The sequence below is a fragment of the Microcaecilia unicolor genome, chromosome 1, assembly GCF_901765095.1.
Source record: "Microcaecilia unicolor chromosome 1, aMicUni1.1, whole genome shotgun sequence".
NCBI classification, from domain to species: Eukaryota; Metazoa; Chordata; class Amphibia; order Gymnophiona; family Siphonopidae; genus Microcaecilia; species Microcaecilia unicolor.
The window spans coordinates 433,497,398-433,515,998 of NC_044031.1; the positions used below are offsets into that span (position 1 = coordinate 433,497,398).

The 18,601-nt window shown below is 44.6% G+C and overlaps 1 protein-coding gene across 2 annotated transcripts in view; it reads right to left on the reverse strand.

Annotated features, from left to right (window-relative positions):
- Positions 1-17,758, reverse strand: part of PTPN2 (protein tyrosine phosphatase non-receptor type 2) — a 177,530-nt gene extending 159,772 nt beyond the window's left edge. The window contains exon 1 of one of the 2 annotated variants that reach the window (XM_030212438.1): positions 17,532-17,757. In XM_030212438.1, the coding sequence (XP_030068298.1) occupies positions 17,532-17,588 (57 nt within the window). In that variant the 5' untranslated portion in view covers positions 17,589-17,757. Of the gene's footprint in view, positions 1-17,531 lie in introns of both variants that reach the window. The other variant, XM_030212428.1, reaches the window with a different exon arrangement.
- Positions 17,759-18,601: the final 843 nt, after the last annotated feature.

Below are 18,601 nucleotides of genomic sequence, written 5' to 3' on the forward strand. Positions count from 1 at the left end.
ACTTCAGATACAAGGAGGGGGAGGATGAGGGCCGGAAGAGGTCCAGAGACCACAGATGGAGGCGGGGGAGGGGGTCCTCACAGCACAGACAAAGGGGGACGGGGGATCCACAGCCCTGACAGGAGGGCAGCAGGGAGACATAAGAGGAGGAGGGGGGGGGGGGGAACACTGACCAGAGAGATGAGGGATCCTGCGACAACACAGTGGCACAGGCAGACTGAGGGGTTTCTCTCACTCTGTGTCTCTCTCACTCTCAAACACTGTCTACAACACACGCTATGTCTCACACTGGATCACATTAACTATGTGTCACACAGTCACTCATATACACTCTCGCTGTGGCTCACATATCCACTCAAAACACAGTCAATCTCACACACACTCTCTAACAGACACACTTGCAGCCACAAACATTCAATCTGTCTCTCTCACAGTCACTCTCACACAAACTCTCTCAAACATACACACTCTGAGGAAAACCTTGTTAGCGCCCGTTTCATTTCTGTCAGAAACGGGCCTTTTTTACTAGTAGATCATAAAGGAGGTATTGTTATGTAGTATTTATGCTCCTTACCAATTTGATTAAAAAATGTATCATACTTTGTCTATTCTGGTTGGAGAAGACTTCAACATGGTCTGGGAGCCTATTGTGGATAAATCTTGTCCTCTACAGAAAGGGGGCCCTGCCAATGTACGAGGTTTGCCTGTTTTGTGCCAACTATTAGATCTGATAGATGTTTGGAGAATATTGCACCCTACTGAGAAAGACTTTACCCAACAAGGGCACACTCAGTCTCGTATTGATTATTTCTACCAGCTTGTTAACTTTTATTATGAAAGCTGAGATTGGCCCCTATGTAGTATCAGACCATGCTTTGGTCTGGATGGACTGGCAGACTCTTTCTAATAAGGGTGGAGAGTATAACTGGTCTTTCCTGATAGGCCTTTATAAGGACCCCAAATTTAGGAAACATTTGCTCGTTTGCTGGCATACTTATAAATCCATGAATCAAGCACATGAACCTATTCCTATCCTATACTGGGAAACAGCGAAAGCTACATTACGGGGCAAGATAATCAGTTATCAGAGCTCACTTAAGAAGAGTAAGGATAGGAAATTACTTAGATTTGAACATCAATTAAGTCATGTTACGTAAATGTTATGGCACCTCACTTAATACCCTTGACAAACAACAGCGTCTAGAAATACAAACTGCCGTAAAGGAACCGATACACCAAAGATCTTATAAGTCCCAAGCCTTTTATAAATACCACTTGTACAAGCATGGTAACAAAGCCAGTAAATTACTTGCTAGACTAGTCACTACTAAATCAGGCACTAAAAAAAAGTCAACGTTGAAAGCTCCAGATGGGAAACGTGTGCACACTGATGAGGAAATATGTCATCTTTTAGGATTATTACTCCAAGCTGTACGCTTCACAATGGATTGGGGGGGGGGGGGGGGGGCTTCAAGGTCAACTTTATTTGGATGGTTTCATCTTACCCCAGTTTCCCCGGAAAGATAGCAATATGTTTAATGCTCCTGTTGCCCCAGATGAAGTGGAATGGGCTATTAGCAGAGCTCCCTTGCTAAGACCCCCGGGCTGGAAAACTAGGCTCAAACTATTGTTCTTCTAAATTATAAAAAGTTAAGCTTTTGGCTAAGGTAATGGCTAAATCGGCTGGCCAAAGTTCTGCTCTCAGTGATTCATGATTCCCAAGTAGGCTTTGCTAAAGGTAGAACGATCTCTAAAAACCTGAGGCGTATTTCAATCTCGGAATATCGGCAACGTATAAATAGGCCATACTTATTAGTTAGTTTCGATGCAGAAAAGGCAATCGATAGACTCCATGGTAAAATTAGTTCATACCGGATAATTTTCTTTCCTTTAGTGCAACAGATCAATCCAGGACAAGTGGGTTATGCCCATCTACCAACAGGTGGAGATAGAGGACACAGAGTCACACTGTGCCTTAAACCCTGATGCTCAGTGTCACCTCCCAGTATACTGATAAGAAGCAATGAAAAAGACTCAAGTCGACCAGCAAACCTGCCGGCATGGGTCTCCTTCCTCTTTATGCTCAGAAAGCAGACAAACTCCAAACCAAGGACTGGAATTGCAATATCCACATCTAAACAGAGAAGCCCACAACCCCAGCTAAAATAACCAAAAGGGAGGGATTCCTAGATTGATCTGTAGCACTAAAGGAAAGAAAATTATCCAGTAAGAATTTTACTTCCTTAGCGTGGCAACAGATCAGTCCAGGAAAAGTGGGACACACAAAAGCAGTCCTCACTTAGGATGGAAGGCAGAAACCCCTGCGAGAAGGACCAAAGCCCCAAAAGCAGCATCCTTTTGAGCTGCCACATCAAGGCAGTAATGCCACGCAAAAGTATGAACCGAGGACCAAATAGCAGACCTGTAAATGTCAACCAGAGGAACTGCATGAGACTCCACAAATGAAGCCGTCATCCCCCAAAAGGAATGAGCTTGGAACACAATCAGAGGATGCCTCCCGAAAGAGAAACTGAGGAAATCACTTCCTTCATTCAAGACTGTAGCCTTCGAAGCAGCCTGGCCCTTCCGAGGACCGGCAAATGGTCCCAAACCCGAACGTTATTAGTAACTTCACGCAACAGGGCCAGTCAAACATCCAGAAGACGGAGCCAGGGAAACTCTGCTCCATAATACTCCCCGTGAAAGGCAGAAAGAAGCACCACCTGAAAGCATGGAACGGAGTCCACCTTAGACAGAAAGGAAGGTACGGTACTGTCACGTCTGTGGCCGTGACCACCCTCAGACTTATCCTGTTTCTGTCTCTGTCTTACTTTCTCTTTGGCTCTGTGTGCTGATTGCCTTACTGGACCTCACCTGTGTGGGTTATGCCTCTTCCAAGATGGCTGCCGCCTCCTCCTCTATGCCAGTATCCAAGATGGTTCCTACTTGTCCTTCCTGTGGGCTCACTTCCTCTGTGTATCAAGCCTCTGTTTGGAGGCAAGGAACTTCCTGCTTCTGTCCTGCTGGTGGTGACTCATCAGTGAGTTCCTTTATAAGGAAGGCCTGTGCTTGCAGTCAGTGCCTTCGCATGGTGTCATTGTCTGGTGTCATGCCCAGAGGCCGACAGGTTAGTTAGTGTGTTGCTGCGCTGCTTCTAAGCCTGTCTTCTGTGTGGGCTTCTTGCCCTTCTGTGTGGGCTTGCCCTTCTGTCTGGTACCTGTGGGCTTCTTGCCTTTCCATGTGGGCTTGCCCTTCTGCTTAGTACCTGTGGGCTTCTCGCCCTTCTGCTTAGTCCCTGTGGGGTTCTTGCCCTTCTGCTTAGTCCCTGTGGGCTTCTTGCCCTTCTGTGTGGGCTAGTGCCCTTCGGTTCCCAGTACCTGTGAGCTGCTTGCCCTTCTGCGTGGGCTGCTAGCCTTCTGCCTTTAGTCTGTGTTTAGAGCCTGCTGTTCAGGCCTGGTTTCCCCGTCTGTGTTTGCAGCCTGCCCTACTTCCCTGCTTGTATATTCTGTGTGCACATCCTGAACCTTGTATATCCTGAGTCCTGGTTTTGGCTAGCTAGTGTTATCCGGCTTTCCGCTCTGCCTAGCTGCCATCTTCCCTGTGTGCACATCCTGAACCTTGTATATCCTGGGTGCACATCCTGATCCTTGTACATCCTGTGCACATCCTGGTCCCTGCTTGTTCGTCCTGAGTCCTGGTTTTGCCCCTCAAGAACTGCACCACATGTGGATGAGGATCAGAAGCCAACAAGGAATTGTTCACATGCCTCCTGAAACAGGCCAAGGCCTCCACCTGAACCTTCAATGAGTTCAAAGCCAGACCTTTCTTGAAACCCTCTAGAAGAAAGGCCAGAATATGAGGGAGAGAAGCATGGGAAACAGAACCTGCTCACCACAACAGGACTTGAGTCTCCGCATTCTAGGTCAAATCAACCGCTTTCTCACTTATAAGAGTAGTGATGACTGCTTCTAGATATCTCTCCCTCCTCAAGCGTGACTGCTCAAGAGCCAGGCCGTAAGACCACAGCAGGACGGATCGTCCATCAGAAAGTGACCTCGCACTGCAGGGAGAGGAAGGGGATCGTCCACAGGAAGGTGAATGAGGTCTGCATACCACGGCTGCCTGGGCCAGTCCAGCACCACCAAAACCACTCAACCAAGATGATGCTCACACTCTGCCCACCTTGGGCCAAGGAGGAAATATGCAAAGGACAGAGAGTTGGATGGACACCTAGAGAGCCAGGATCCCGTCAACTGCTGAAGAAGCAAAGAAGTTTGGCACTGTCCCTCGTTGCCATGAGGCCAAAATACGGAAGACCCTACATTGAGGTTATGAGAGCAAAGGTGTGACTGGAAAGCTCCCATTCCATTGGATCCAATATGTGTCGGCTGAGAAAATCCGTCTGAATGTTGAAAGACCCTGCAATGTACTCCAAAGATATCCAAAAGGTTCCTCTCTGCCCCGGAGAAGAAGAGCTGAGCCTCCAAGGCCAGAAAGGCACTACAAGTGCCCCTTTGCCCACCACTGACATAAGACACTACCATTACATTGTCCAAGAGCACCCGAACAGACTAATAATGAATCGTTGGGGCAAACACCTCCAGGGCTTTCCGACATTTGCTAGGCCAGTCTCCTCCTCCAAGTGTAGACAATCAGCACCCCAGCCCGAAAGACTGGCCTCTATGCCGACAGCCACCCAATCGGGGACCGCCAGGGACTTGCCCTATGAGAGGTTGCCCCGAACCAGCCACCACAACATGCTGATCCTCGCAGCGCATGTCAAAGGCACAGAGACCAGAAGACCAACGATGAAGCAGAGGTCTGAAGCGGTCACATATGAGCCCGTGCCCAGGGCAGAAGGCAAAAGTAGAGACTAATAGACGATTCACCACTGGAGACGCGAGTCCAACAGTCTTTATTATATCAGAGATAACGACCCGACACAGGCCGTGTTTCGACGCCCAGGGCACCATGTCCAGTGTCGCCACCATGGAACCGAATATCTACATGTAGTCCCACACCCGAGGGGAAGAGCAGCCAAAAGATGATGAACCTGGGACTGAAGCTTCAGAATCTTGGAAGAAGGCAAGAAAATCCTTCCAGCCCAGGCGTTGAAACGGGCTCCCAAGTACAAGAGACTGAGAGGGGAAACAGGTGACTCTTGGCAAAGTTGATCACCCAGTCCAAGGACTGAAGAAGTGGTACTATCTTGGAGGTCAACGCCAAGCTGTCCTGATACGAAGAAGCTCTGATCAGGTAAGGATGCACCCTGATGCCCTGACAGTGGAGGAAAGCAGACACCACCATCGCCTTGGAAAAGGTCCTGGGAGCTGTGGCAAGACCAAAAAGCAGGGCCTGAAACTGAAAATGCCTGCCCAAGACCGCAAAGCGAAGAAACAGCTGGTGAGGAGGCCAAACTGGGACATGAAAATAGGCCTCCTTGAGATCCAGGGAGGTACAAAACTCACCCGGCAGGACCAAAGCTACCACGGATCGAAGGGTCTCCATTCAGAAATGTGTGACTGAGTACCTTGTTGACTTGCTTGTGGTCGAGAATCGGACGAGAAGTGCCACCCTTCTTGGGAACCACAAAATAAATGGAGTACCACCCCAGATCTACCTCATTCCGTGGCAACAGAATCATGGCTCTCAAATGCAGGTGCTCCTTATTGCTGCTCATGGATGGAGCCCCACAGGGAGACTACAAGAAAAAAATCTGTGATAGGGGAGGCAAACTCCAGCTTGTATCAGACAAGCTCCAGGACCCACTGATCCGAAGTGAGACAGATCCACTCCTCAAGAAAGCTGGACAAACTCTCTCCGATGACCGAGGATGGACACTGGACAACTTCCCTGCACTGAACTAAGAGTAACGGAAGCCAGAGAGGTCTGACTTCCGGCTCTCATCCCCCCCCCCCCCCCCGCCCTCCAAAAGGAAGACTGTGTGGACTAATATCGAGATCTGGAAAAACCAGACGCACTCCCCAGCCTATAATACAGAAACCTGAAAACCAGAGCAAGACTGAGAAGAACAAGGCAAAAATCTCGGCCTATCCTCTGGCAGCCACTGGTACTTGGACTCTCCCAAGTCATTGAGCCAGCTTCTCTAGATCCTCAGCAAACAAATACTGTCCTCTTAAAAGGAGCTTAATGAGTGTGGTCTTGAATGCCACACCCGCTGACAAGTTCCACAGGAGGAGACTGTGATCGGGAAGGGGCGAATTGGTGCCCATGGAGGGGAAGGTACCTGGAGAGAACACAGCCAGGAGGAGATGGTCATACACACTCACACTCTCTCTCTCTTTCAGACAGGCGCACCCACACACACTCTCTCATATTCACTCTCTCACACACACACAATATTACCTCCTGTACTTTTACAACACAAACAGAAGCTATCTCCTCCTTCCTTGACTCTCTCTCTCTCTTTCAGACAGACACGCGCACACACACACACACTTTCTCTGTCTCTCTCTCACACACACACTTTCACTGTCTCTCTCTCACACACACACACACACTCTCTCTTTCAGACAGGCGCACACACACACACACACTTTCTCTCGCTGTCTCACACACACAAAATATTACTTCCTGTACTTTTACAAGACAAACAAAAGCAGGGAGAAATTTATCTTCTCCTTGACTCTCTCTTTCACACAGACGCATACACACACACTTTCTGTCTCTCTCTCTCTCACACACACACACTCTCTCTCTCTCTGAACTCACTCTAACACTCTCTCTCTTTCAGACAGGTGCGCACACACTTTCTCTCTCACACACACAAAATATTACCTCCTGTACTTTTACAAGACAAACAGAAGCAAGGAGAGATGTATCTTCTCCTTCCTTGACTCTCTCTCTCTCTTTCAGACAGGCACACACACACACACAGTCTCTCTCTCTCTCTCTCTCTCTCACACACACAAAATATAACAATAAGGGAATTACATTTCACAAATAAAAAATTTGTTGCCCGTTTTAATGGGCTTAACGGCTTGCATTAACATATAAGAATCGATGGTAACTCATCTTAAAGATTAGCAAAAAATCTTGCCCATTTTAATGGGCTTAACGGCTTGTATATATAGATTTAAAGAAAGCCTTTGGCAAAGTCCCTCAGAGACCCCTGAGAAACTTATAAAGACATGGGATAGAAGGCAATGTCCTTCTGTGGATTAGGAATTGGTTATTGAACAGAAGCAGAGGGTAGGTGGTTAAATGGTCATTTTTCTCAATGGAGGAGGGTGAATAGTAGTGGACTGCCTCAGGGATCTGTACTGGGATAAGTGTAATTTAACATTTATAAATGATCTGGAAATCAGAACAAGTAAGGTGATTAAATTTGCAGATGACACAAAACTATTCAAAGTTGGGAAAACACATGCAGATTGTGATAAACTGCAAGAAGACTTTAGGAAACTGGAAGACTGGGCATCCAAATGGCAAATGAAATTTAATATAAACAAGTACAAAGTGATGCACATTGGGAAGAATAATCAGAATTAGTTACCTGATGCTAGGGTCCACCTTAGGAATCAGCACTCTAGAAATAGACCTAGGTGTCATTGTAGACAATATGCTAAAATCCTCTGTCTAGTGTGCAGTGGCAGCCAAAAAGCAAACAGGATGCTAGGATTTGTTAGAAAACGGATGCAAAATAAGACCAAGAATATTATAATGCCTCTGTATTGACCCATGGAGGAACCTCACCTTGAGTATTGCATTCAATTCTGGTCGTTGTATCTCAAAAATAAGATATAGCAGAATTAGAAAAGATTCAAAAAGCGACCAAAATTATAAAGGGGATGGGAGTGGAGGAGTAGCCTAGTGGTTAGTGTAGCGGACTGGGGAACTGGGTTTGAATCCCACTGCAACTCCTTGTGACTGTGGGCAAGTCACTTAATCCTCTATTGCCCCAGGTACAAAATAAGTACCTGTATATATGTAAACCGCTTTGAATGTAGTTGAAAAATACCACAGAAAGGCAGTATATCAAGTCCCATTTCCCTTCCCCATATGAAAAACAGCTAAAGAAGTTATGGCTCTTCAGCTTGGAAAAGAGACAGCCGAGGAGGGGGATATGTTTAAGGTCTATAAAATCCTGAGTTGCGTAGAACGGGTAAAAGTTAATCAATTTTTCACTCTTTCAAAAAGTACAAAGACCAGGAAACACTCTATTACATGGAAATACTTTTTTAAAATAAAGAGGAAATATTTTTTTTTTTACTCTAAGAATAGTTTTGCTCTGGAACTCGCTGCCAGAGGATGTGGTAACAGTGGTTAGTGTACCTGGGTTAAAAAAAAAAAAAAAAAAAAAAAAAGATTTGGATGGACACGCTCCTGGAGGAAAAGTTCCTAGTCTATTAATGAGATGAACATGGGGGAACCCGCTGCTTGCCCCAGGATTGGTAGCTGCTACTAAATAGGTTTCTGCCATGTACTTGTGACCTGGATTGGCCACTGTTGGAAGCAGGATACTGGGCTAGATGGACCATTGGTCTGACCCAGTATGGCTATTTTTATGTTGCTGGGGGGGGGGGGGCTAACTCAGGAAGAACTTATTCACGAGAGGGTGGCAGATACCTGGAACGCCCTCCCACAGAAGGTGGTAGAGAAGAAACTAACAGAATTCAAAAAGTGCATGGGATAAACACAAAGAACTCCTGTACAGAATGCAAGGAACCAAAGAAGCTTAGCGGTTATTAGATGGCAACACCAGTAATTGGGAATCAAAGTCAGTGCTGGGCATACTTGATAGTGACTGGACAGATTCAGCTTCCATAACTAGAGAACAAAGGCCAGTGCAGGACAAATTTCTACTGTCTGTGCCCTGAAAATGGCAAGGACAAATCAAGATCAAGTATGCGTTATTATACCTTGTGTTATGTCTGTTGGGCAGAGTGGATGCACCATACAGGTCTTTTTTTTTTTTTTACCCATCATCTACTATGTTACTATATCAGACACAATAAATAAATATGATTTCCACCAGATAGTACTGGTTGAATGTAAGGAGAAATTAGATCTTACCTGCTAATTTGCTTTCCTTTAGTCCCTCCGGACCGGACCAGGATTGGACTGATGGGTTGTGCTCGCCTACCAGCAGATGGAGACTGAGAAAAAACTCTGACTCTAGAGAGCCAATAGGAGCCCTGGCCATGTGACCTTAGCCTCAGTATTTGAATAACAAAGCAGGAAAGAAAGAAAGACCTTCTGTGCCGTATGGAATCCTAGCAGCCACAAAGCACTCGGCAATGCCAAGTATCAGAGCTCACCAGCAACTCTCACCAGAGAAGTGGTATGGCCCGATATGTATTACAGCTCACCAGCAACTCTCACCAGAGAAGTGGTATGGCTCACTTGTACTATAGCTCACCAGCAACTCTCACCAGAGAAGCGATATGGCTCACATGTAATATAGCTCACCAGCAACTCTCCCCAGAGAAGTGGTATGGCTCACGTATAATATAGCTCACCCGCAACTCTCACCAGAGAAGTGGTATGGCTCACTTGTCTTATAGCTCACCAGCAACTCTCATCAGAGAAGTGGTATGGCCCACTTAAGATTTTATATATATTCCATCAACTGAGCTTACCAGCAACTCTCACCAGAAAAGTGGTAAATCATATTTAAGGTTTTATAGATATTCCAGCAACTGAGCTCAGCCACAACTCTCACCAGAGAAGTGGTATGGCGTATTTAAGGTTTTATAGATAGATTCCAGCAATTGAGCTCACCAGCAACCACCAGAGAAGTGATATAGACCACGTAAAGTTCTGTATATATATAGTATTGTTCCACGAATCGTAAAGGAATGAATACACTTCCTACTGAATACACTTCCTACTTAATAAAAGAAGCTAAAGAGTAGAGAGAACATGGGAGGGGCCTGGTCCGGTCCGGAGGGACTAAAGGAAAGCAAATTAGCAGGTAAGATCTAATTTCTCCTTCCTTAGCGTCCCTCCGGACCGGACCAGGATTGGACTGATGGGAAGTACCAAAGCAGTAATCTGAAGGGAGGGACCCTATGAAAACTGCAGAGAAATGTTCATGCTGCATAGGCCACCTGGCGACAACTAACATGTAGTGTGTCCCAATGAGCAAAATAAAATGAAACTAGGACTAAGTTGCCAACTTACCAATGTGCATCGAGAGCACCAAAAATCGCCATAGTAAGAATAGAGCCCGCTTCTGAAGTTGTGGAATATGTTGTAATACGCTGTGGAACTGCCCTCTCAGCGAGAAGAGAAATAGACATTCTCATTTCCTTGATCCTTCGCGATATAGCGGGTTAGAAACAATGAAAACCTTGTACGCCTACTGGCTAGAAGGACAAAACCAATAAGAAAAAACCGATTGGGAAAGGTGAAAACTTTAAACTACAGCAGACCGAAAAGAAGTTACCAACCGTAGAAGTATTCCACACATAGATCTACTTGCTGCAATGGTTACTAGGAAACACTGCTTGAAGAGGAAAACTTTATAGAAAAAGTTATGGCTACTAGAAAACAGAACTTTAAGAGTCTGTTCACCTAGTTCACCTAGCTGGTGGACGAAACGGGGGGTACAGGTGCAGGACTCCTTTAAGAAACCACTTTGACAGTGGATGCTGCATAAGCGTGCGGTTGTCAACAGTATCATGCATCACTGATAGAGCTGCCAAATGAACTCTAATGGATGAGTAAGACAGACAAGATTTCGCAAGATGCAGAAGACATTCCAAAACATGCAAAATGGATACTGTTTGTGGAATGAAGTGGCGAGAGGAGCACCACAGAGTGAACTGTCACCACTTTGATTCATAGGACTTTAATGTAGATTTCTGTCTGGAAGCAATTAAAACTTGAAGTACTTCCTGCGAAAATATCAAAGATGTTGCGGACCCAGTAACCACGCCATAAGTTTGAGTGACTGGGGGTCCGGATGTAGAAGGGTGCCTTGGTTCTGCGTAAACACCTAGTGAGATGACGGAAGAAACGCATAAAGAAGGTTGAAAAACCCCTGCTGGACATTGGCATCTGTCCCTGTCTCCGTCAAGACTGTTGCTGAACGGAAGAAGCAAGAAATGTTCGTGAGCCTGAAGGCAAAAAGAGATAGCCCTGAAGTGTCGCAGTGAGGAAGTAAGGCTGAAAAAATGAGAGTCCATTCACCTAAATGCAGGGTGACACAACTAAGAAAAAATGAGTACAAACTCAAGAGTATATACTCTTAACTCTTCCTTGGCGGATGACATAACCCATTGCCATGGCAAGGACCAACATAGCTCTCTCCGCCTTGTTTGTCAGTAGGGAAAACAAAATTCACCCGAAGGTAAAACGAATTGCTGAGGTACCCCAGAAAAAAAATATATACAAACAAGCTTCTGCCAAAAAGTGTACTGCACGAAGCATCCCAATGACAGAACTAAGGTTCTTGAGATAACTAGATGACACTTAAATAGTGCGATTGATGACCCTGAGATTCGCAATAGGATGAAGGAAAATTCCTTCTTGGGCATTAGAAAGTAAAATTGCATTCTGCAGAATAGAGCGAGGAAATGGCCGAAGGCCCAAGGTCACCAAGAAAAATATAAACTGGGATGTTTGCAGAGGAGACAAAAGACTGTGCGCCAACCTGACTAAACAAAGAGAAAATCAGAGATATCTGATGAGAGATCAAATGAGAGGCCTGGCTACAATCACCACCCAACCTAGAGACTGTAAGAAATGCAACACCCGGTGCGTGACCTGAGAACTCTGCTGATAAGACTTTCTCCAATTAGGCAGTCGTCTAGGTAAGAATGAAATGACCCTAAGAGCGCAATGAACATCCTCTTAGATCTATAAAAGAACGGAAGAGAGAGTACTGCTGAAAATGACCGGTTAATGCATAAGCAAAAAACTAGCCATTCTCTGGATCCTGAGGAGAAGAGGAAGGGTGACCAAGGACACCAGTTAAATAGGGCTACAAACTCCAACCCTATCTCTATGGCGTTCCATAGTTAGTTAAGTTCTGAATATAGAAAGTTCTGAATATAGGAGTCCACCAGCTATGGTAGTACGCTCCGGACAGAAAAAAATTGTCCCAGTATGAACGTCTGATTCACCGGCCTGTAATTTCTTGGATCTCCCTAATCCACATACCACTAATCCACGTACCACGGTCATGCGTCCTCCCTCAATGAGATGTAGATTGTAAGCTCCTTTGAGCAGGGAACGTCCTTCTTTGTTAATTTGTACAGCGCTGCGTAACCCTAGTAGCGCTCTAGAAATGTTAAGTAGTAGTAGTACCAGACTCACACCCAATAGATATGAATGTTGAGCTTGTTTCAGGTTAAAACACCGAACCTAGGCCCAGGGTCCCCAGTGTTCCTAGTGGTGAACAGCCATGGCAAATATTGTATGCGTTAGTTTGCAGAATTACTGCAAAGCCTTGCTTTTGGAGCAGAGATTTCTGTTCGATACTCTCGTGAGAGGTTTTTTTTTTTTTTTTTTTCCTTTAATGCTGTTCTGGCTGTAGAAAGGTGGACATTTGAGCTTCCCCAGAATGACAAAACTTATGTACCTATGCCCATTAGATATGAATGCTGGACTTGATGGACTTTAGGCCTTACCCAGCATAACCATACTTATGTACCTATGGCATAAATACACAGGAAGTGAGTGAATCCCCTTCCAATTGAAAGAACACTCTGGACTGAAGGCGCATAGAATGAAAATGAAAAAGGACAAACTTGGCAAATACCTGTAACGAAAAAAGTGAAGTTGTGCCACAGCCACGTTCCACTGGGCTCCGCTTGTTCGGAGGTGTCGGGCGCGCTGTCGATTGCCACGGGGCCAGTGGCGCGAACAGCGGCCATTTTGTTTCTCCCTCCATCTTATCAGTCGGGGATCCGCTCGTGTGTGGGGGCCTTCTAGGGGCGGTTATAGATGAAGTTGTGGTGGGAGTTTGGGATCTGATCATTTGGCAGCGTTTCCACGGTTTCCAGGCAGCGCTTTACCGTCGGCTACTCGCTCTGTCAGGGGCGGGGCTTAATCTACTCTCCTTTTCGCTTGAGGCGTATCTGTTCTCAGAAACTACTTTGATACTCTTGTGGGGCGGCTGCAACGAGAAGATGCAGCTGTTTGAACTTTTAAGCCATATCGGAAAAAACAGGTGGCCGCGCTTACGCGGTTCGCACCTTTCTTTTTTTTTTTTTTTTCATTTGTTTAAACTGCCACCGCCAAAACGCATGCTCGTTTGAAGTCTGGGGAAAGAAAGGCTGCTTCTTTGAATTTCCTTTTATTTGATTTAATTCTTTTAAAGCAGCTGCCTGTTAAAAGTGGCTGCCTCTCCCAAAGACGGTACACCTTTCCTGAGAAAGGGACGGCCCTTCCCTGCTAAGCCAGGGAGATGGGGAGGAAGGGGGGTGGACTCGAGACACCCGAGTTTAACACCCCCGAGGCTGTCAAAGAAAGAAGAGAAAGGAAACCCTGTCAAGTCTCTAAATAAGATTCCAGGCAAAGAAGAATTATCACAAATATCTGTAATATCTAAAGAGAAAAGGAGAGAGACTAATGGGCTCACTTCCTACCTGCTGGGAGACTGAGAAAATACTGAGGCTAAGGTCACATGGCCAGGGCTCCTATTGGCTCTCTAGAGTCAGAGTTTTTTCTCAGTCTCCACCTGCTGGTAGGCGAGCACAACCCATCAGTCCAATCCTGGTCCGGTCCGGAGGGACGCTAAGGAAAGAATTTGGTTCTTCCTGTTTCTTAATTACATGAGGCAAAAGGTAAAAAACGGATACAGCAGGATCATTGGAATCCTCCCGGATTCGATTTAAAAAAATTTTCTTTGCCCAGTCGTTTACATGTGGACATTTTACATATATCCTCCAAAATAAATGTTTTTAGAAGACAGCCGATGCAGTTAACGCTGAGGATTATTCTCCCGGGATCCTCCTATTTCCTTACCAATCTTGTCCTCCTTAAAAGTTGCGATCTTCTGTGCGACGGTAACATTAAGTCACAGGCGGTGTAACTTAGAGGATCGGGCGTTCAAGCTTAAAATAAGGTTTAATGACAGAAGGAGCGCTTCTTTGTTTTCACGGCCGCTACTGCTTACAGTATGCAGCGATCACCAGCCATAACCCAGCGCTGCACAAATCTTTTAGAAAATTAAACAAAGAGGTGCAATAGACTGGAGTGGAAGTGAACCTAACCCACTATAAGCAAGGAAGCCAATTTGATTAATCTCTGTTTCCACTGCCCCTCACAGCCATTCATTCAAAACAAACCAAGCAAACCTATGAGCTGCTGCAAGGAAGTTTAATAGACAGGAGTGGAAGTGAGCCTATCTAGTCCACTGTAAGCAAGGAAGCCAATTTAGTTAATCTCTATTTCCACTGCCCTGCGCAGCCGTCATTGCCATACACTCAAAACAAAGCAAACAAATCTATTAGTTGCTGCATCTGCGTTAAAGCTCTTTATTGTTGATCCATCTGTAACAAGCCTAAAGCTGTTTCAGTTGGATTGGCAGGTCTTACAAGGTGGAAGATAAAAGACATAATTGGGGTGACATGATACAGACGTTCAAATATTTGAAAGGTATTAATCCGCATTTAAACCTTTTCCAGAAACAGGAAAGTGGTAGAACTAGAGGACATGAATTGAGGTTGAAAGGGGGGGGGGGCAGACTAAGGAGTAATATCAGGAAGTATTTTTTCAGGGACAGGGTGGTGGATACGTGGAATGCCCTCCCGCGGGAGGTGGTGGAGATTAAAACAGTAAATGAATTCAAACATGCGTGGGATAAACACAAAGGAATCCTGTTTAGAAGGAATGGATCTATGGAATCTTAGCAAGATGGATGGCAACACTGGCATTTGGAGAATAAAAATCAGTGCAGGGCGGACTTCTATGGTCTGTGCCATGAGAAAGGCAGGGACAAATCAAACTCGGATATACATATAAAATATTACATACCATGTAAAATGAGTTATCTTGTTGGGCAGACTGGATGGACCGTTTAGGTCTTTATCTGCCGTCATTTACTATATGTTACTATGAATATCATTTTAAAAAGCTTCAAAATTTATTGTAAATGGTAGTTGTCATTTTTCTTCACTGTTCTGTGCAATATAGATGACCAGATTTCAGTGTGGATATCTTGTTTCCTAATAGGTTCATCTTAACTGTTGTAATCTGCCTGGGAAGCCTGGTGTTTATAAAGACAATGGAATATATTGAAATTAAATGGAAGTAGAATTAAACTCTTTCATTGGGGCACATGAAATCACATTTTCATCTGTTTTGTAGAAGTTTGACTTTTAGATATACAAATGGATTATTCTGTTTTGGAACATGTCCCCTCCTTTATCCTCAAGGAGATAAGAGTTTTCAGTTTTGGCACAGTATAAAACATCACAAGAACATCATATAAGAAAACCACTGGACTGCATTAGGGGCTATTAGCCTTATGTTTAAACAAAAGAGATCTGCATGAAACAAAATATTTATTTTTATTTGGAGTTATAAAACCACTTGCCCCTGAAACATGTTCCAAAACAGAATAATCCTTTTGTATATCTAAAAGGCAAACTTCTACAAAACAGATGAAAATGTGATTTCATGTGCCTCAATGAAAGGAGAGTTTAATTCTACTTCCATTTAATTTCAATATATTCCATCATCTTTATAAACACCAGACTTTCCATGGCAGATTACAACCAGTTAAGATGAACCCATCAGGAAACAGAATATTCTCACTGAAATCTGGCTAACTGAATTGTATAGAAGCACACTGAAAAAAAAATGAGCACAAACTACAGAATAATTGCTGTTTCTACTAGCTACCAAAATTTTTGTCTTGTCTCCTCTACCTTGTAAGGCACTGCCTATCCAACAAAAACAGTGTTAGACAGTACTTGTTACAGATGGACCGACAATAAAGAACAGCAACGTGGATGCAGCAGCTCACAGGTTTGCTTGCTGTGCTTTGAGTAAACGGCAATGACAGCTGTGCGGGGAGTGGAAACAGAGATTAATCAAATGTCTTCCTTACTTACAGTGGACTAGATAGGCTCACTTCCACTCCAGTCTATTACACCTCCTTGAAGATTTGCCACGGAAAAAAGGGGAATACAGAATCGCAGAGCTGGGTTATGGCTGGTGATTGCTGCATACTGTAAGCAGCAGCGGCCTTCAAAACAAAGACGCGCTCCAGTCTTAAGATCGTACTTGGATCCGAAAGATCCCGATGATCCCGCAGATCTGGCTTTTACACCGTCCCATTACATGATATCCAGCCATCATTTGTTATTAAAAAAAATCAATAAATATGATTTATACATTAAAAAAAACAGAGTCCACAATTACTCCTATACTCCAGGCATGCAGGGAAATCGGAAGTTTAACCACACAAGTCAACAGATGTTGGAGCAGATTGTTCGTACAATTTTCCTATTAGAATTATTTCTGTTTTATCCATATTAAAAGACAAATTATTCACCTGCAACCAAACGAGACAAAAATATTCCACAGCTCAATCAATGGAGGCAGAAAACAGAACGTTATCAACACATCTGATTCTGAACATATAGTGAATCACTTCTGCTTAAGTTTACATCTTTGTGTGTAACTTAATTTATTTGAATTTATTAACAACCTTTATGAGATGTTATAAGAAAGGGAACTAGTACTAACCATAGGAGCCGACTCTGTGGGTGCTTCAGCACCTCCAATATTGAGAAAATTCCATATATGTGTCCAGGAAGAGTTATTTCCACTGGGCTTAGCACCCCCAATAATTTTGAAAAGTTGGCTCCTATGGTACTAACATCCATAACGTCAATCCTGTTCAGCTAACAGATACCGCTACACTCATGCGGCCAAAGATTAAATATACAGGAAACTAGAAAAAGCACGATTCATAATGGCATTTCCTTTGCGGATAAAAGCAGCAAACAACCCCCAAACTGGACTGCAGCATCTTCTCGTTGCAGCCGCCCCACAAGAGTATCAAAGTAGTTTCTGAGAACAGATACGCCTCAAGCGAAAAGGAGAGTAGATTAAGCCCCGCCCCTGACAGAGCGAGTAGCCGACGGTAAAGCGCTGCCTGGAAACCGTGGAAACGCTGCCAAATGATCAGATCCCAAACTCCCACCACAACTTCATCTATAACCGCCCCTAGAAGGCCCCCACACACGAGCGGCAGCTTCGTTGGCTTTGACTTGTTTACTTTTACCCAAGCTCAACTACTTTCCGGACTCCCACTAGCTTCTCAAACCCGATTATTTCTTACGCTTAAAACAGCGGGTGTTGGGCGCATGCGCAGCATTTATTACCCACTCCCCCCCCCCCCCAACCCACACACACAAAAGACCCTACGCCTGCGTAGTTCCTCTTTCTTCCGGGAGCGTAGATATTCCCACACGTACTCATACCTAGAAACCAAAATAAATAGAGGACCGTTGGATTTCAATGACTTTCGCTTCAGAGAGCGCGTCAAACCTTGTTGTTTTAAACAAAATGAACGCCTCCGTAGAGGCGGAGAGATCGCTACTCACCCCATACACAGCGTTCCACCCGTTGGTCAAATCAGTCTCCTGGAATTCTTGCTCCATGGTGTACTTCAGTTACAGTAGCGCCGTGGAAGCAGGGAAAATTTGGGACTAAGTGCTCAAACGGCTCATATCCCCCCCACGCAAAGAAGAAGCCAAGCACCAACAGCGTCCTTTCCAGTCTGTCACTGGTGGTATCTACGCTCGGCCCGGGAGGGAGCGCGGCGCACGCGCTGGCACGTAACCCTGAAACCCCGCCTCTTTTCTCTGACTGGCGCTAGCCGCGGTGGAAAGTACCTGAGTGTGACGTTGGCACATGTGAACAAAATATTCCAAATCAGATGTTGAGCGATCTGGGCTGTAGTCTTTTCCTACTGTAGTTTGCAATGTGTACAGAAGTCTTACAGTAGGATTTTTTTTTTTTTTTTTCAGTTCATAAAACATACTTTTTTTTTTTTTTTTTTGCAGCGCGTGTACTAAGTACTTGTAACCAAAAAATATCTTGAAACTGAAGAGAGCGATGTAGAGGGTGCTTTTATAACAGGGTTCTATCCCTCCTTTTTGGCACTTTCTTGATCCCTCGTTCTTTTTATGCCACCTTTTTTTATTTCTCATTCCCTTGTTCTTTCTATACCTCCTTTTTGACACTTTCTCGTTTCCTCATTCTTTCTGTTGCTCCATTTTAGCACTTTCTCATTCTCCTGTTCTTCCGTCCCTCCTTTTTGGCACTTTTTCATTCCTCATTCTTTCTATAGCTCTTTTTAAGGCACTTTCTCATTCCCACATTCTTTCTAGCCCTTCCTTTTTTTTACAGTTTCTCATTCCCTCATTCCTTTAATTCCTCCTTTTTTTAATTCTCATTCCTTTATTCTTTCTAGTCCTCCTTTTTGGTACTTTCGAATTCCCTCATTGTTTATACCTCCTTTTTGGCTATCTCGTTCCCTCATTTTTTTTCTATCCCTCCTTTTTGGCACTTTATCATTTCCTTATTCTTTCTATCCCTCCTTTTTGGCTTTCTCATTCCCTCATTCTTTCTAGTCCCCATTTTCAGCTTTCTCCTTCCCTCATTCTTTCTA